Raw genomic sequence first — 16,605 nt, forward strand, 5'->3', positions numbered from 1 at the left:
TGCCCTGGAAGCCCCTCCATTCCTTGCCTTATCTAAATTCTCTCCAAAGTGCGCTTCTTCGACCACTTGCCCAATCAGGTAGCTATCGGCCGGTGCCCCGATGGCCCAATCAGGCAGGTGTCAACCATGGTTCCGATGCTTCCCCATCCAATTTCTTCACACCGGCTATTCTCTCGCCTCTCAGTCACATTGCTCAATGCGAGGCCCTAATCTGGAAAGACTTTTATACGTCACAGCATCCTTAGTAGGATTCTCTGCTTATTCGTTTCTCGACAGGCAGAGTTCTGAAGCGAACAAAAACGGCTGCCTAGACTCACTTAAATAATGAGTCAAATCAGATAGAAATGCCTCTCACTGGCCCAAAGAAATCAGGGTAAGGATTGCATTTCAGCAGCAACAGTAGCATAAAGATCAACACTTGGGAAGGGGCGTGACAGTAAAAAGGTATTAATGGGAATAGTGCCTATAGTAAGGTCCAAGTGTGGGATCTAGATCCGTGTGGTTATAGCTGGCTAGGTGAATTCCCAGATAGAACCAGGATTTGGTACCGTTTGCGAAGTAGGTATGCCGGGAGACTCAGTGCATGCGTGGATGCTGCCGGAGTTAACTGCTGACTTATTCCCGCATTTACAGTATCAACAGTGTTAAATGCCAATATTGGAATTTAAAACGATATCTTCTTCTTAGACAGGTATTTCGCGATTTCCTCTGTTGATTGGTATAATATTTACCTTGACAAGTGTTGTGGCTAATTTTGCCTATATTTACATAGGTATTTTCCAAGGCTCTCGAAATTTCACCAAGTTTCACGCACCACACTAAACCACGCCGCTAATACACAAATAATATAAATTGGGAGACTATTTGCTCCTAAGGATCCTTCTCGTCTCAGAAACCCTTTTGCTCGCTTTCTATTCGTATTTCCGCCAGAATCAACCTCATCAGGTAACAGCTCTCTATGGGTTTAGCTAAACGCCGCCAGAACTGGCATCCCGTTACTTGTCTTCACCGCCATGCCGTGATTAATCTGAACTGCTGAGATTCACGGGAGCCATCGTCGGTCCAATCAACGTGGAAGAAGCCCGCGTCCAACAGCGTCGACTTCCACTTATACTCATCGGCCAGTGCGTAGGTTCGGTCATCATCGAACCGCCACCAACCATCCAGCAAACCGAACACGCAGTCTAGCCAGGCGAGAGGCCGCGTTAGCTCCAGAAGGCACAGCATGCCGCCGTCCCTACGAAGCAGCCTTTCTATGTTGGCGCAAGCTTGTCCCAGGTTCCGTGTCGCGTGGATGCAGTTTGATGAGATGATGAGATCGTACGACTGCAGCATATTCGCCGGTGGCGGCTTCTCAATATCGAGAACTGTGAACTCCATATTGGATTGCCGCTTCTCGCTGCCGTATAGCGCGCCAAACGTCTTCCTGGCGCTTGTCACGAGCGCCATAGAAATGTCGGTGAATGTGTAAGTGAAGTCGACATTGGATGCCAACAGCTGATCCATAACATTCCGCGTTGTCGCGCCAGTGCCCGCGCCAATCTCGAGAACTCGTAGCATTTCCGTACCACCAAGCTGCGATAAGACTCGGTGGAGGAACTCGCCGAGCATTTTGTTCCCAGTCGCAAACATAGGGGAGCTAACGTACACGTCTTCCAGGAGCTTGACCGAGGCCGCATCCCGGAAGAGTAGCTGCAATGGATCAGCTCGACCAGAGAGGCAATCTGCAAGGTGAGAACCGGTGACATTGAGCAGCTGATGGTCTGGCCGGTACTTCGGACACTCATTCAGGAGTTCGCGGTAAATGTCGGCTGAAGATGCGAGTTGAGGTAGAGGCTCCGCTGTCTGGGAGCGGGTCGACTGGCCCTCACGGACAGAGATCAGGCCAGCGCCTTCCAGAATCTTATGGAACCGAGACACAAGCTTTTCATATTTTGGCGTGTAGGGCACGGGGGGCAACGGGTCTCCGGCCTGGAGTGCGCTGAGATCACACCCCAAAGTTCTGAAGGCTTCTAATATGTATGCAAGCACCAAGAACGTCTGCTTTTCATACAAATTAGAGTAGAAACCAGCGAAGCCTGTCATCTGTGCAAATGAGCTGGTCTCTTGCTTGATTTGAGCGAACTCTAGACGAGTCTGAGTGATAAAAGGAGTAGACCCTCGGAAGAAGGGAGTGGTCCCCATGATAGGAGCAACATGGGAAGGGTTATAATTCTGCCCAGTAAGGATGCTAGAGTCTGGCTTGCTCTTGGGGGTTGTGTCTGGCAACACGGCGGATCTCCGCTCGCTGGATAGGTCATGGTATAGAACCTTGCGACAGAGATCTGAGAAGGTCAAGTTTTCGTCAATCGTTGCCAGGCTCAGCCTCTTCCCGAACATCTTCTCCATGTCTGATTGGAGCTGTATGGCAACTAACGAGTCTAATCCAATCTCCCCCAGGCGTGTATCAGGGGAGATTCCCTGGGAGCAGTTTAGGTGCTCTGCGAGCAGGCCCAGTAGAGCAACATTCTGCTGATCATGGTCGGATATTACAGAGCTCGCTGATGATGAGGGTTGTACAGAAGAAAGCGCCGAAGAGTCCATGACATCATCGCTCGAGGGGAGCCGAGATAGCCTTGGAACAGAAGTAGGATGCGAGCCTGGGACGTCGGCGGGGACATCGCCCCCGATCCTCAGTGAATCTACCTCGGAATACAGAGGGTCAATATCGGCATCTCTGACTAGTGTCGGGGCGCTATCTAGTGCTGTTTGGCCCTGTATCTGTTGGATGCCATTCATTGACTCCAGCGCCTTCTGCAAAGAATGAATCGGAACCCGTGTCAGGCCTGCACCTATAATCTCCAGAGAAAGCATATTACGGTGCGCACTGAACACAAATATGTCGCATACAATGGTCTTATCGTTCTCCCGATCCAAACATGAAAGGACCATCCAAGGTCCCTCGGACTTTCGTCCCATGTCTCCAGGATGTGCATGCGGGATAACAGCGTTAAAACCGTTGCAGATATATACGTCGTCGTCTCCAAGATCTCCAAGACTGCTGGCATGAAGCTCTGCTATGAGCAAGAAGTTGTCGAAGATGGGGGGACTGAAAACTGTCTCTTTAGAAACTTGAGACATAATGGTAGGCACGGCAACATCAGCTACCGCTTCAAGGCCCTTTGAGGTGATGGACTGGATGCCCAGGTAACTATTGTCGTAATTAGCCACTCGCGCCAGGATCTTCTTGACGAACAACCCTTGAACAGTTGCGGCACTGCGATCCTCACGTAGCTCCTCGCACCGATCGTAAAGACGGCGAAGCAGTGGCCGGCGGGGCCCTAGGTAGGAATAGCCCTGTGCCTTCCAACTGATGGTCCCTGAGGCTTGGAGTTTGCGACCCTTGTTGTCACTGTCATCGATAGGGTGGCTCTCCACGACAAATCGCCAACTGGACCTTGCCTGTTTCCGCAACGTGAGGCGCAGGCGCTTTTGGAGATCCAGACCAAACGGTGCATGCATTCTCACCTGCTCGACCTCGACGGAGGGAGGAGATGAACTGGGAGCGGATACGTGCATCTGGAGAAGGGTGAAAGCGCGCGTAGCAGCTTCTATGTAAACAGAACCTGGCGCTAGAACCTGCCCGAAGACTCTCCTGCCACGTACAAAGGCAGAGTAGTCATCACTATCTTGGTTGATGAAGAACTCGGCTGTCTCCCCATCAGCAGGCCCTACCAGAGATACCAACTTTGGTGTTTGCTGCGTTGGGTGCTGGTTCTGGCTTGCAAGCTCCGAATCTTTGTGCTTTTGTATGACAGGTAGCCAGTGTTCCGACTTTTCAAAGGGGTATTGAGGCAGCTCCAACGGCACGAAACGGCGTCTCTCTGAAGCATGGTACAGCCAGAATTGTACTCGGATGCCCTCATTCCAGAGACTCATGGTTGTGTCAGCGAGGGACTTGACTGGATTTTGGCCTTGTAGCAAAATCGAGTAAAAGGAATGGGATGAGAAGCTGGGTGTGCCGCGGTTTGTGAGCGCACGACGAGCCATAGTGACACCGGTGGAGCCGGATCCAGCCTCGAGCCAGATGCAGGGGCCTAGCTGCTGCTCAATTCTGGAAATGGCGTCGTTAAAGTAGACAGGCTCACGGGATTGTCGGGCAATCAGCTCTGGTGTGATATCATCCCAGCTGCCCCCCGACTTTGAACAAGGTTCGATGGGGATAACGGGACGGTGCAGGGTGAGCTCTTGGATAAGCTGTTGGTACTCGGGAATGATGCAGTCCATCAGGTCCGAGTGGAATCCATGGGTGACGGGTATTCGTTTGACAGAAACGTTGCGGGAGCGAGCAACCTCTTCAAACGCCTCGATGGCCGCTTCCGTACCCACCATGACATGGTGCAAGGCGGTATTATAACAGGCAATTTCGACTTTGCCAGCCCCTAACATTGACTGCGCAATGGCTTCAACAGTAGGGGCATCTGCTTCTACGCTGAGCATGCAACCTCGCTCCGAGCCCCACTTGCTCTGGATCAGCGACGCCCGGCCAGAGATCATCTTCAAGGCGTCTCGCAGGTTGAGGACACCACTAACGCAGAGAGCTGTCAGTTGGCCGAGACTATGGCCAACCACCGCCTTGATCTCTAGACCAGCATCTATCCACGATGCGGCAACCGAGTACTGCAACGAAAAGTGCATGCAGTGAAGGTCAACCAAGTCATCGACGGGCTCCGTCTCGAATATGCGTGGGAACAAACTGTGAAGACCCATGGTCTGCAAGATCCGGTCGCAGCGATCCAAATGGCGCTGCAGGAGGTTCGAGCTCAGGTAGGCTTCTCGGCTGAGAAGAGCCTGACGACCTGTCTGGCCCGCGAACACGAGCACCACGGGCTTCGGACGACCTTGCAGCCTTGGTGTCTTTGAATCTTCGCCATCTTTATGGGCTCGGGACTGAAGCCGAACCTTCAGTTCATCTGCAGATGTAGCCGAGAACGCAACACGGTGACGGCAAGACTCGTTCTGTCGTTGAGCTAGGTGAAAAGCGATGCTCGGGAGCAATGAGTCTCCAGGGACACGGCTTTGAGTCTCAATGAAGTATAGAAGAGCTCGGCAGTACTGGCGTAGGCTGGACTCGGAATGGGAAGTAATCAGGATCGGGTACTGATGAGACTGGCCCGCAGACATGATTCGTTCAGGAGATGCTAGTGGAGGTTGGCAAACAAGCATAGCCGCATTAGTCCCCGACGCGCCATAGTTGTTGACCATAGCCGCTCGGAAAGGCGCCTTCCACGGCTCCAGGCATGCAGGAATATCCATGTTTGCCTCTTCCAGCGAGGGTATGGCTGGGTTTAGCACCGAAAAGTTGGCCTGGGGCGGAATCTGGCCATTGTGAAGCATCAGTAGCACTTTGACCAGAGCAGCCACTCCCGACGCAGCCTCGCTGTGTCCTATGTTCCCTTTGATTGAACCGAGACGCAAAGGTGGCGACCCCGATCGACCGCGTCCTCCGAAGACGTTTTGAATGCTCTGCCACTCGATTGGATCGCCTTTCTGAGTGCCAGTGCCATGGGCTTCGACGTACGACACTTGGTGCGGGTGCAGGCCGGCCGTCTGCAGCACAAGCCGGTAGAGATGGCTTTGCGATTCAATCGATGGCAGTGTGATTGACCGACTTCCCTTGCTATTGTTGACAGCCGAGGCTGCCAGCACGCCGAGGATGCAGTCATTATCCGCCACTGCGGCGGAGAGTCTCTTGAGCAGGACGAAGCCTCCGCCTTCACTCCGACGGTAGCCGTCTGCGCCAGCATCAAAGGGTCGACACTGACTTGTTGGGCTCAAGAAAGAGGCCGCCGCTAGGTTCTGGTGCGACCTAGCCTCTGGGACCATCAGGTTGATGCCTCCAGCTAGGGCCATGGAGCATTCTCCCGACTGAATGGCCCTGCACGCCGTGTGGATTGCTACCCCAGAAGACGAACAGGCCGTGTCGACCACCATGGACGGGCCGGTGAAGCCGAAGAAGTGACTGATCCGACCGCTCGAGAAGGCCCGCGCAGTGCCCGTAAAGGAATATGCCGTTGGAGGATGGCTGTTCACGTTGACTTCGTAGTCGCAAGAGGACATGCCGATGTAGCAGCCCACGTTATCTGTCTCTGAGGATGACGGACTGAAATATCCCCCGGACTGTAGAGCTTCGTAGGCCAGATGGAGGCCAAGTCGATGCTGCGGATCCATATGCTCGGCTTCGCGGGGGGACTTTCGGAAAAAGGCACAGTCCAAGGAGCTACTGCTAGCTGCCTCCAGGGAGCTGTTTACCCGTTTAGCCCGAATCTCCTCCCAGAACTGCTGGGGAGTCTCCGAACCCGGAAACCGGCACGATACCCCAACGATGGCAATGGAGTCATCAGGATAGCTGTGATGAAATGCTGCGTTGGCCATGGGGCGGACGACCTGCAGTGGTGTGATGGCGAACACAGACCGGGGAATGCAATCGACAGGGCCAAGCGCTAGGACTCGAGCTTTGCTGTCGGCACTCGAGGCCGCGGTTCTCTGGGCCATATCTGTCACTGACTTGGTCATGGTGGTATACCAGTCGGCACGTTTGACCAAGATGCACTGCAAAGCCACCTCATGTAGCGGCGTCTGGCCCGTCACCACTTGTCCGCTGTGATTCCACCTTAGTGGAACGAGCGGATGGCTATGTTGGGGAAATTGGAGCATGGGCAGGGACACGCAAAGATCAGTCATCCTCTGGAGCACAGCGTCGTGCCCTTGGTGGTGGTAGCGGCCGTGCAGGTCTATCTGCTTGACCACAGCCCCCCTCTCCTCAAGATCGCAACTTAAGGACATAGCGTCCCCCTTGGGCGCCGTGATGGTCACACTGCAGGCATCTAGGCGGACACCAACGTAAGACTAGTTGCAAGTTAGCCATGTTTAGGAGACAGGAAGCGGCTTTGTCTCTGCATCTTCTCAGCGAACGTACCTGCGGATAGCTATCGAGCACAGCCCTCAATACTTCTTCTCTACCATCACCATCGCCCTCGCCCTGCGGCCAGCGCGTACATATGCAGACGGTCGGTTCTGATAGCTCGATCTCGTCAAGATCCACCAGTGCTCCAACACACAACGCTAACCTCACGGCAACAGCACCATGCTTGGCCACATCTGTGTTGGTTGGCGAGCACGCGAGGGCTATGGCAGAGAGGAGTCCGACACAGAGTCCTTGGATGCCTCCGTCGCGGACGCCCTCAAGAACGCTGGTATGCGCGTCCAAGTTCCCACGGCCATCTTCCTCACTCATATCATGACTACTCAAGTAGATCATGTATTCTGAGATATGAGAAAGAACTGTCAACACCGCCAACTGTACATTCCTTGACGTCCGTACCGCCAACGGCAAGAGGGGGTTGTCGCACTCGATCCATTCAACCAAATTCTGAAGCACTGGCGCTGCACTAACACGTTCTAGAGAATGCTCTCTCTCGACGAGTAGCGGCCAGAGTTCGGGGAGTTCTATGACTGCGTCCCTCAAGTCTGCTAGGTGTGAGTTGTGAATGATACTGGAGCGAATGCGGGACAGGTACGCATGATCAGGGTCCGATATCACCGAACCGCAGACTAGCAATGAAGGTGACTTTACAGGCATGGCTCCGATGATGATCAGCAGATACTCAAAGAAAAGGTGTAGAAAAGGTCGTGGGCTTGCTTGCTGTGCAACCGGACTTTGGAATCGCTTCAGCTCCCTATATGCCTTGCCTCGGAACCAATGCTGAGTAACCAAATCCTTTGACTCTTTCCCCGTACTGGATCGGGTCCTCGGACTCTCAGTCATCACGGCGAATATTGAGTTAGCTACGGATCGATGATAGAGCATAATCACGCCACATTTACCCCGTAATCCAAGCTCCCTTGAGTCGTTGACTGCATAATGGACCCACACATATACCGCTCAGGGGCCCGGCATGGCCGACTCATGTCTCTGGAATAGCAAGGTCTAGAACACAAAGCTGGAAACATTGAAGTCGCCTTGACATCGTAACTTCACACCCCCCCTTGGTCGAGTTGAGATGTAGGGGTTCTTGAAGATACAGGCCCGTTATTTTTACTTTTCGTCCCCCACTGGATGATATTTAACTCAAACTGGCGGTATGCTTTAATGGAGGTAGAATTCAGTTCATACTGCTATAGTGTTACTCTACTTACAGCAATGCCGGACAAGTGTCATAATGCTCCACTGGAGGCCCAATCTGGGGTTCTGAAGCAGTACACTACCAAAGCTCGGAGCCATAGACGGAAAGGTAGATCAAATCTTGGATGCTGCTTGAACACCCTTTTTCATATACTTGTGAACAAAACAGCTGTTCTACAACTCGTTTGCAAAAGCTACCTAGGCATAGAGCCTCTAAACGGAAATGTCTTCACCAGTGTCCATCAGCACACTCGACAAGGGCAATGTCACCTTGACAGGTGCAGAAGAAACCCTTCTCATCACCCTTTTTGCCCGTGCCAAAGATGCCGAGTCTCCAAATCCAGTGCTCAACGACCAGCATTCCCTCCAAGTCGTCAGTCACATCCGCGACCAGGGCTACAACTTCTCACGTACCACCTTGGACCGATCAGACAGCGGCTTCTTTACAAGCTTAGTAGCAACGCGCGCCCGGGTGCTAGATATCTGCTGTGAGCAGTTCCTGGAAAGAAATCCAGGTCCCGCTACTATAATACATCTCGCCTGCGGTATGGATTCGAGAAGTCTGCGCCTCAAGTGGCAGGGCGAGGGCAGGCTCTGGATCGACGCCGATAGGCAGGATGTCATAAAGCTGCGGCGCCAAATCATGGACGACCCAGCTCCAGGAGGCGGAGAATACCGGTTGACCGACCCCAACATCCATGATGATGCGTGGTTGAGGGACTACAACGTTCCCACGGACAGACCAGTATTGATACTCTTCGAAGGTCTGACACCCTATCTCACTCGCGAGGAAGTCGTTGGTCTCTTGAGGCGGATCATCGAGCACTTCCGTGACAGCAGAGTCAATGGGGAAATTCGTTTTGACGCCCCAGGTTCTATTTCGTATTTCCTCATCAACTACATCTTCAACAAGCCGCTGAGGTCAATGGGTACGCAATTCACCTGGTACATGGACGATCCAAGGGAATTGGAGACGCATGTCCCAGGCCTCAGGTACAAGGAACGCATGTTCGTACTGCACGACTATGCACGGTTGGGCAATTATGGATGGCTGGCCAGCTTTCTTTTACGAGTTGCCGACTGGTTTAATCTTGGTGGCCGAATCGGTTCTGGCTACGGGTATGAGTTCTGAAAGAGGCTTCGGCCAGACGAGATTGTATTTTTTAGTTTAGTTTTAGATGAATCATGGCCAAGTAATTTGAAAGAATTTTCGAGTTCAATTTTTGCAACGAATACACATGGATTGTGAGCTAGATGTGTTATTTGCAGTTGAGACCTGTAACTGAGAGCTTACAATCACCACACAGAACTTTGCAACAAATACACAGCACCATGGTGGCAGGAATTATCGACATTTTAAAGTAGTGATCAAATATATGAATCTGCAGTCTTACATCTTGGCCGGCTCTCTATCTATATCCACAGGCACAGGCGATCCCAGCCCGTCGCCAGGGACTGTCAAGTCAAGCCTTGGCAACCTTGACAACAATGTCGAAGCCATGCCACATATAATGACTGCCTGCGTCTCTATCCCACACAAAGTCACGGTTGACCAGTGTCATGTCACATGTGTACAGAATCTTGGCAACAGCCAGCCGAATAGACTGGAGCGCCATCTCACGACCAATGCAGACACGAGGTCCAAGTGAGAAAGGACGCCACGCAGTCCTGACATCCTTCTCAAACGGCGTGCCCGGCCCATGATGCTCCTCGAGCCAGCGCTCAGGCCGATACTCGTCCGGGAAGGCCCAGCAGCTGGGATCGCGGTGGAGAGAATAGAAGTCAGCACTGATCAACGTACCGGCCGGGACCCAGACACCGTCGATCATGGTCCCGGACGTGGTGATACGGTGGCTGCCGTGGCCATTCAACGGTGGCACGAGACGCAGGGTCTCGTTGATACAGGCGCTGAGCATCCGCTGTGACAAGAGACCACTGCAGGTGATATCACTTACTGAGGAGTAAGCGCGGTGCAGCTCAGACTGGAGTCTCTTGTATTGCTGCGGATCCTGAAGAAGGTGGTAAAATATGGCAGACAGAGTCGTGGCGCTGCTGTCGTAGCCACCCATTCTGCGTGGTTATACGGTGAGCAGATAAGCGCAGAAGAGAACGGGCTGAAGTCTTACAAGAGTAGCAGCATATTGCTATGGATCTCGTCAAAGCTGAGACCTGCCGATTCCTTGGCCCCCAGGACGGCAGTGAGGAAATTCTTTTGGCCTTCTTGACACGCCATACGTCTGTTGCAATTGTTAGTGGCTACCATATCAGCGACTGCTAGAACCGTATTAACTCACCGTCGGAGCTGGTCCTTTCCCAGGATGTTGCCAGACAGGCCGAAGACCCTTCTGGATACTCCGACCGAAAGCCTCGCCATACGCCCTAGAATCGGGTTCCCGTTGAGGTATTGGAAAAACTCAAAAATCGGGGCGATCTTTGCGTGGAAATCCTTGGCCTTCTCGTGATGTTCTGGTGAGGTCACTTCATCAGTCTCATGCGACACTGTATCCGTGAATTCGATGGGAATCTCATACCGAGTTGCTCCAGTGTCGCAGGTTCTCCAAAAGCGAGATTTCCCACATTGCCCCATACCAACTTGTTCAGCTCCTTCGTAAGGCTGATAGCCTGTGAGGGGTTCATCGCAGCTTCCAACAGTCTCTCCACAGTCTTTTCCACATGATGATTGGTGATGTCCTGCTGGTCCCTCATCGCCTTTGCCGTGAATGCTGGCTGAAGTGCTACTCTGAGCCTCTTATGAGCCTCGCCCTCATCGACAAGGAGCATGTTCTTGGCACCAAAAACAAATCGTAGAACCAAATCTTCAGAGGTGCCCCTCTTAGTATAATGGTGGCCATCCGGGCCGGGGTTGTGGATGTCTCTCAAGGCCCTCTCGGATGAGAAAGAAAGCTCATTAGGAGCAATACGCACTACAGGACCTGCACCCGAGCTCAGTAAGCACCATTCACGGGAAGGATTGTGACTGTATGTTCATACCATATTTGCGGTGTAAGGCTTTGATGTCATTATTTAGGCGATGGCCTGCTACAGACCTGACAAGGCTTATCTACCGCACCATTTACCAGTCAGTAAGACTGATCCTCCTGAGCAATGACGAATAGCTGGATAGACTCACCGGCGACACGGCGGCGAGGAAAGGACCTTTGATGTGTGCAATCGGATGCAGGAAGTAATTGTAGAGACATAGGAGAAAAACGAAGACGGTGAACTGAAATATGTTAGTGTCTTGGCTGTACGAGTGCGAGATAGACCTACCCCGATCACAGCTGCTTGCGTGAACACCAAAGGATCTGACAGCCATGACCGAGCGCGATGTATCTTCACCACGAGTTGGTCGAGAAGGTCCGTCATGCTTCAGTGTTGGGACAATTGTATACAGGGTGTCAGCTTCTTGGGAGGCAAATTGAAGTATCAATTCGTCTCGCATCATCAAGGCACCCTTCAATTGTGGTTCTGTTGCAGTATATGTCGAGGAACAGGATCCTGGGTGTTGGTCAAGACCAGAAACCCCGAGACTGAACTCCGGCACCTGGAAACCACTCCATCAGCCCATCCTTGACGTTTCATCGTACCATCATCAATTGATGGATTTGAGTGTGCATCGGCCACCGGTACTTCCGAGTAGAAACGAAGCGAAGGACGAGATTGCCGCTCTCGAATACGCCTAGCACATTCTGAACATCTCTGTTCGCAACGACCGCGGCCTCATGAACAATCTGGCGGAGGTTTTGCTCCCCATTACCCCTGTCCGCTGAACATCAGATCATCAAAGCCATGCAAGTCCAATGAACTTTAATCAGAATACCCCTGTATCTCAAATACTTTTAGGTTTCGGGATTGAAGATGTGGGCTAGAAACTCTACTGCCTTGCATGAGTTCTACAGGGGGGTGCAAAAAGTATTCGTAGGTGTGCAGGCAAGTCTGATGCTCGGAAGCTAGTCCGGAGTAGTTTGTCAGGCTTTCGGCCCGAATAGAAAGAGTTGCATTGAGACTACGGTCCGCTCCGAGTTGTTTGCATGTCGAGAGCTACCAAGCTTTCTGACATGACGCGGCAGGCCTAGTTTGTGGAGTGCACTGCAACTAGGGTCTCATCAAGCCTGAGTTCCATGCCCAATTAGGCTCTAGTGATCTGCCCGTAGAAGAACATCTACTCGAGGGTCTTTTGATTTAAGTGTGATCCGGTTCAACCGTTATCTATGCATTGCGAGCCTAGCCTCTCGACAAGCTAACAGTTTAGTTAAGCTGTACACTACAGGTGGGGGGCGTGAATAGTTGCAATACAGTACCTGTTGTGCTAGGATACCAAGCCTTGACGCCACGGAGTAGCCACCACTGACTCAATACATGCATTGACGGCATTTCGTATGGCTGCCGGCTGCCGATCGTGTTTTGTGTTGACAAGTGCTCGTAATTGGTAGGCTAAATTTTAGGCTTTTGTTACCCACTTTTTAACATGGATTTGGAATTATAGCCTCTTATTTGGCCAGATGCCAAGCTAATGTATGGCTGACTAGGGGTATTTCGGCCTTGGGGGTCGCTTAGTCGATAGATAGGTTCTATGCTGAGTAGGAAAAGACTTGGCGATACTAGCGACCCTTGAGGGAGGCTGCATTAGAGAATGGAGAAGGGAGAAGGCACAAGGAAGAAGAGTGTAAGGGTATGTTGATGTCTTATTGACTATTTATGAAGGATCAGCCCATTTAGTGAGATAGTCAGGCCATCTTTTTCCCTGCAATCACCGCGGCTAATCTGTTCCACAAGGCAGCGAGATGTTTATTGTAACCAGGGTGGCCATCTTGTTCCAGCAACGTGACCAAAACACGGCTAGGATGCGCATCTACATCAAACGCTTGCTACTTCTAGCCCACAGGCCTCCAGTCCAATCATGCCCAAGATGTGATCCATTACCTCCATATCTTCAGATCGGCCATCTGCTATGGTTTCCATCATTGCTCTCGCCTCGGCCGTCAGCTCGACAAGCTTTCGCCGACAATGCTCGAACGACCCTGTCGACTCAATGTACGCAACTGCAAACAGCTTGACATCAATGTCCGTTGTTCGCTGCTTCAGGATACTCGACAGCTGAATGTTGGCCGGATTGGAGCGGATGCTGTGGATGATGGGGAAGGAAAACTTCCCCTCTGTCAGGTCTTCACCAAACCCCTTGTTCTTGGCGTACTTGTCGCTCTGTAAGTTTAGATAGTCATCGCGAATTTGGAAAATGACTCCCAGAACGCTGACGAGTGGAACGTAGTCTCTGGTCAAGGTTCGCTAGTGTTAGTTACCCCTTGCTCTCGTGTTGCAGTTTGTCTCCCTAATTACTTACTTGTCACTCTCGCTAGCCAATTGCATCAGTTTGACGGCCAGCCTGAAGAGTCCTCCAGTCTTGTTGGAGACCATGGTGAAATACTCTTCCTCGGTTGGGCAGGTGGAGGCATCTCGCCAGTAAATATCCATGCCCTGACCTCGGTGCAGTTGCAGCAATTCTTCCGTGAAGATCTCAAACGCGCCAACATCTCCCAACCTGGGAAGCTCCTGCTGGGCCAGAAAGAAGGCATAGTTGGCAGCATTGATGGTTTGAGGAATCCCGAAGATGCTGTGCGACACCGGCAGTCCACGGCGGAGTTTTGAGGAGTCTTGGATATCATCAATCCTAGGCATGGGAGTCAGTACTGCGAACCCAATACCACAAACTTGTACATACAGGAGTGATGCATTGTGTAGTAGCATGATAATGCGCTTGATAACGTCAAGCTTGTCTTGGGGGATTTTGAGCCACTGGTTGAAAGCCGACATCATCTTGCCTCGAACATCCTTGCCTGGGAGATCAAGAAGATAGGTGAGTGGAGCGCGGATAATCTATGAAATCGTGCAATGTTAGGATTTGTGCGATACTCCAGTCCTTTCGAGTGAAGAGGTCTATAACATAGGGGAGACATACTTCTTCATGGAGAGCATAAGGCGCCGAGTTCACTGACGTTCCTGGTTCCCCGACGGTTAGCTGTTCGGGCGAGGGAACGGGGGGTACTGATTGAGGCATTGTGCGGATCTTGGTAACAGGAACTCAGTCAAATCAATTGTTGGCGACTATTGCTTTGTGTTAATTGCTATTTGTATTGCGCTGAGGTATTCTTCGAAGAAACCCCGATAAGACTTCACTATTAGAATACTCAGATATGTCACCTAAATGGTCTCGTCTGTCTGTTGAGATTCAAGACGTTCAGCGTTTTGATCCTGTTGCCAATCAAGATCCTTGTCACGCGGCGCCCGGCTGTTTTGCAGGTCTCAGATGAGGCCACTTACTACCCTGACAATAGGATATACGATCTCCGGTGACCAGGGTCAGGTTCTGGCGTGCCTGTCTACAGGCTCAAACCTTCAGGCAACCAGGAAACCAGAGATCGGCCCCGAATTTCAGCCTAGACAGGGGTTCGTGACTTAACCCTGGCAGGGACATAAAGCTTAATCTAAAGCTTAGCCATGACAAGGGCCTAATCGCACCACCGTGTTTCAATTACTGGTTACACGGTGTTGAAGGGGGTAGGCCTAGACGACCAAGTTACCTTGCCCCTTATGATCCTTCAACACATTGTCTTGCATAATGTAACGTAATGTGGAGGCTTCAGGTAGAAACTTCTATTGTCGAAATAAATGGCGTGTTCTAATTACCTGTTCTTACAGTGCCTCAATCAATCTCACTGGTGCTGTCCCGATATAGTCGGTCAAACGGAAACTCCAATTACTGTCACATGTTTTTACAACTGCCGACATGAGTTCAATCACCAACGCATCATATTCATATCGTTGAATCTTGTTTATCAGCACGAATGCCTAACCTAGTTTGGCGCCTTAAATACTGGCAGTCCGACGAAGCAAGCTTTCGAATCATCCATCACCTTCAGGAACTGAGCAGTTTTACCATGTCTCCATTGTGGGTCCGTCGATTCTGTATTCGCGTGGTGGACTCGCTATATGGGTCCTTTTTGTATTTTCCTTTGGCTGTTTTGTTCCTGAAGCGAAGCGTTACTGGCTTTGGGACCGGTGAATGGGACGAATCCCAGATACCGAAGCTCGATGGCAAGGTAGCCCTCGTCACGGGGGGCAAGTACGTATGTCGTCCTGCCAATGGATATATCTGACTTAAGAAAATCGTGATCAGCGCGGGAATAGGGTACTACACAGTTAAACAGCTGGCTTCAAGGGGTGCCAAGGTGTATCTGGGGGCTCGATCGGAAAGTCGTGCAAAAGCCGCCATCAAGCGTCTTTTGGAGGAGACTCCCTCGGTACCCCAAGAGAACATTGCCTGGCTACGTTTGGACTTGTCGAACCAAGCACAAGTGGTCGACGCAGCAGTTGAGCTTCGATCGAAAGAACAGCGATTAGACATCCTCGGTAACTCTTGTACTGAAGAGACCAGATCGGAGGACCATACTGACATGGTGCGCAGTGAACAATGCGGGAATTGACCCATATGATTATGTCAGGACCGCCGATGGTTTTGAAATGACAATGGCCGTGAAGTAGAACAACCCTGGTGAGATTTCGATAAGGGATGAGAAACTGACAGTCTTTACAGCCACGTTGGCCATTGGACGCTGACATACTGTTTGCTGCCCTTGCTTAAGGCTACAGCTGCACAGGAAAAATCCGATGTCCGCGTTGTCACAGTAGGTTCTTTACTATGCCAGTAAGCAACAGAGTAGAGCAGCTGCTAAGATGTCCTCGTGTCTCCCCAGGTATCATCCTCCGGAGAAGCCTACTCATCTCCCACAAACCACTTTACCAGCCCCAAGGATTTAGACGACCCATGTGCGAGCCCTGGATGGGAGAATTCCTGCTTGGGCCAGGCAATGAGGTATGGAACAACCAAACTGGCAAACGTACTCTTTGCATCAGAGCTGCAGCGCCGCATGGATGAAGATGATGCCAACATCATCTCTCTTTCTCTCAACCCCGGCACCGTAAGGACAGACGGAGCGGCCGACGTGATGCCTTTCATGGTGCGTCCATTGGTTTATCTCCTCTTCACTGCGCCAGAGAGGGGGGCGGACACTAGTCTCTTTGCCGCAACAGCTAAGGACGTTAAGGAGAACAGCGAGCAGTGGAAAGGCCGCTATCTAGATGGTCCAGGAAAGATCAAAGAGCCTTCGCTCAGAGCCCGGAATGCTGTTGCGGGCCGTAATCTATGGAACATAACCGAATCGGCTGTGAGGGCTATCGGCGTACTAGACAGGCTGTAGCAAGTAGGATCTTACTGTGTTGTAATGGAATTCATTTTATTGCTTTTTAAATACCATCTTTTAAATTTGTTTTTCCATTTAGGTAATTACATAATTTCTATTTATTTTTATATGAGTTATCTTAACATAAATACTAATTTAAGTATCCAGTAATGTATTTTTAATTTCAAGGTATAATAACTATAA

General features: G+C 51.3%; 5 protein-coding genes across 5 annotated transcripts; 2 read left to right on the forward strand and 3 right to left on the reverse strand.

Moving 5' to 3' along the window:
* Positions 1-1,005: 1,005 nt before the first annotated feature.
* On the reverse strand, positions 1,006-7,621 carry BKA55DRAFT_506232 (uncharacterized protein; the record flags this gene model as incomplete). Its single annotated transcript, XM_046187250.1, has 2 exons — positions 1,006-6,888; positions 6,959-7,621. The coding sequence occupies 2 exons, from the start codon at positions 7,619-7,621 to the stop codon at positions 1,006-1,008; spliced, it is 6,546 nt and encodes a 2,181-aa protein (XP_046051554.1).
* A 766-nt stretch (positions 7,622-8,387) lies between these two features.
* Positions 8,388-9,296, forward strand: BKA55DRAFT_591694 (S-adenosyl-L-methionine-dependent methyltransferase; the record flags this gene model as incomplete). Its single annotated transcript, XM_046195283.1, has 1 exon — positions 8,388-9,296. The coding sequence occupies one exon, from the start codon at positions 8,388-8,390 to the stop codon at positions 9,294-9,296; it is 909 nt and encodes a 302-aa protein (XP_046051555.1).
* A 331-nt stretch (positions 9,297-9,627) lies between these two features.
* Positions 9,628-11,530, reverse strand: BKA55DRAFT_506791 (cytochrome P450; the record flags this gene model as incomplete). Its single annotated transcript, XM_046187294.1, has 6 exons — positions 9,628-10,234; positions 10,291-10,401; positions 10,459-10,630; positions 10,696-11,048; positions 11,275-11,387; positions 11,435-11,530. The coding sequence occupies 6 exons, from the start codon at positions 11,528-11,530 to the stop codon at positions 9,628-9,630; spliced, it is 1,452 nt and encodes a 483-aa protein (XP_046051556.1).
* Positions 11,531-13,021: 1,491 nt separating this feature from the next.
* BKA55DRAFT_506145 (isoprenoid synthase domain-containing protein) lies at positions 13,022-14,038 on the reverse strand (the record flags this gene model as incomplete). Its single annotated transcript, XM_046187240.1, has 3 exons — positions 13,022-13,436; positions 13,506-13,832; positions 13,884-14,038. Coding segments are annotated over 3 exons (897 nt in total), but the record flags the coding sequence as incomplete, so codon positions are not given.
* Positions 14,039-15,099: 1,061 nt separating this feature from the next.
* Positions 15,100-16,419, forward strand: BKA55DRAFT_723558 (uncharacterized protein; the record flags this gene model as incomplete). The annotated part of the gene is made up of 5 exons (XM_046201054.1): positions 15,100-15,284; positions 15,339-15,571; positions 15,627-15,699; positions 15,756-15,846; positions 15,916-16,419. The coding sequence occupies 5 exons, from the start codon at positions 15,100-15,102 to the stop codon at positions 16,417-16,419; spliced, it is 1,086 nt and encodes a 361-aa protein (XP_046051558.1).
* Between the last annotated feature and the right edge of the window lie 186 nt (positions 16,420-16,605).

The sequence above is a fragment of the Fusarium redolens genome (genome assembly GCF_020744475.1).
Source record: "Fusarium redolens strain MPI-CAGE-AT-0023 chromosome Unknown BKA55scaffold_5, whole genome shotgun sequence".
Lineage (NCBI taxonomy): Eukaryota > Fungi > Ascomycota > Sordariomycetes > Hypocreales > Nectriaceae > Fusarium > Fusarium redolens.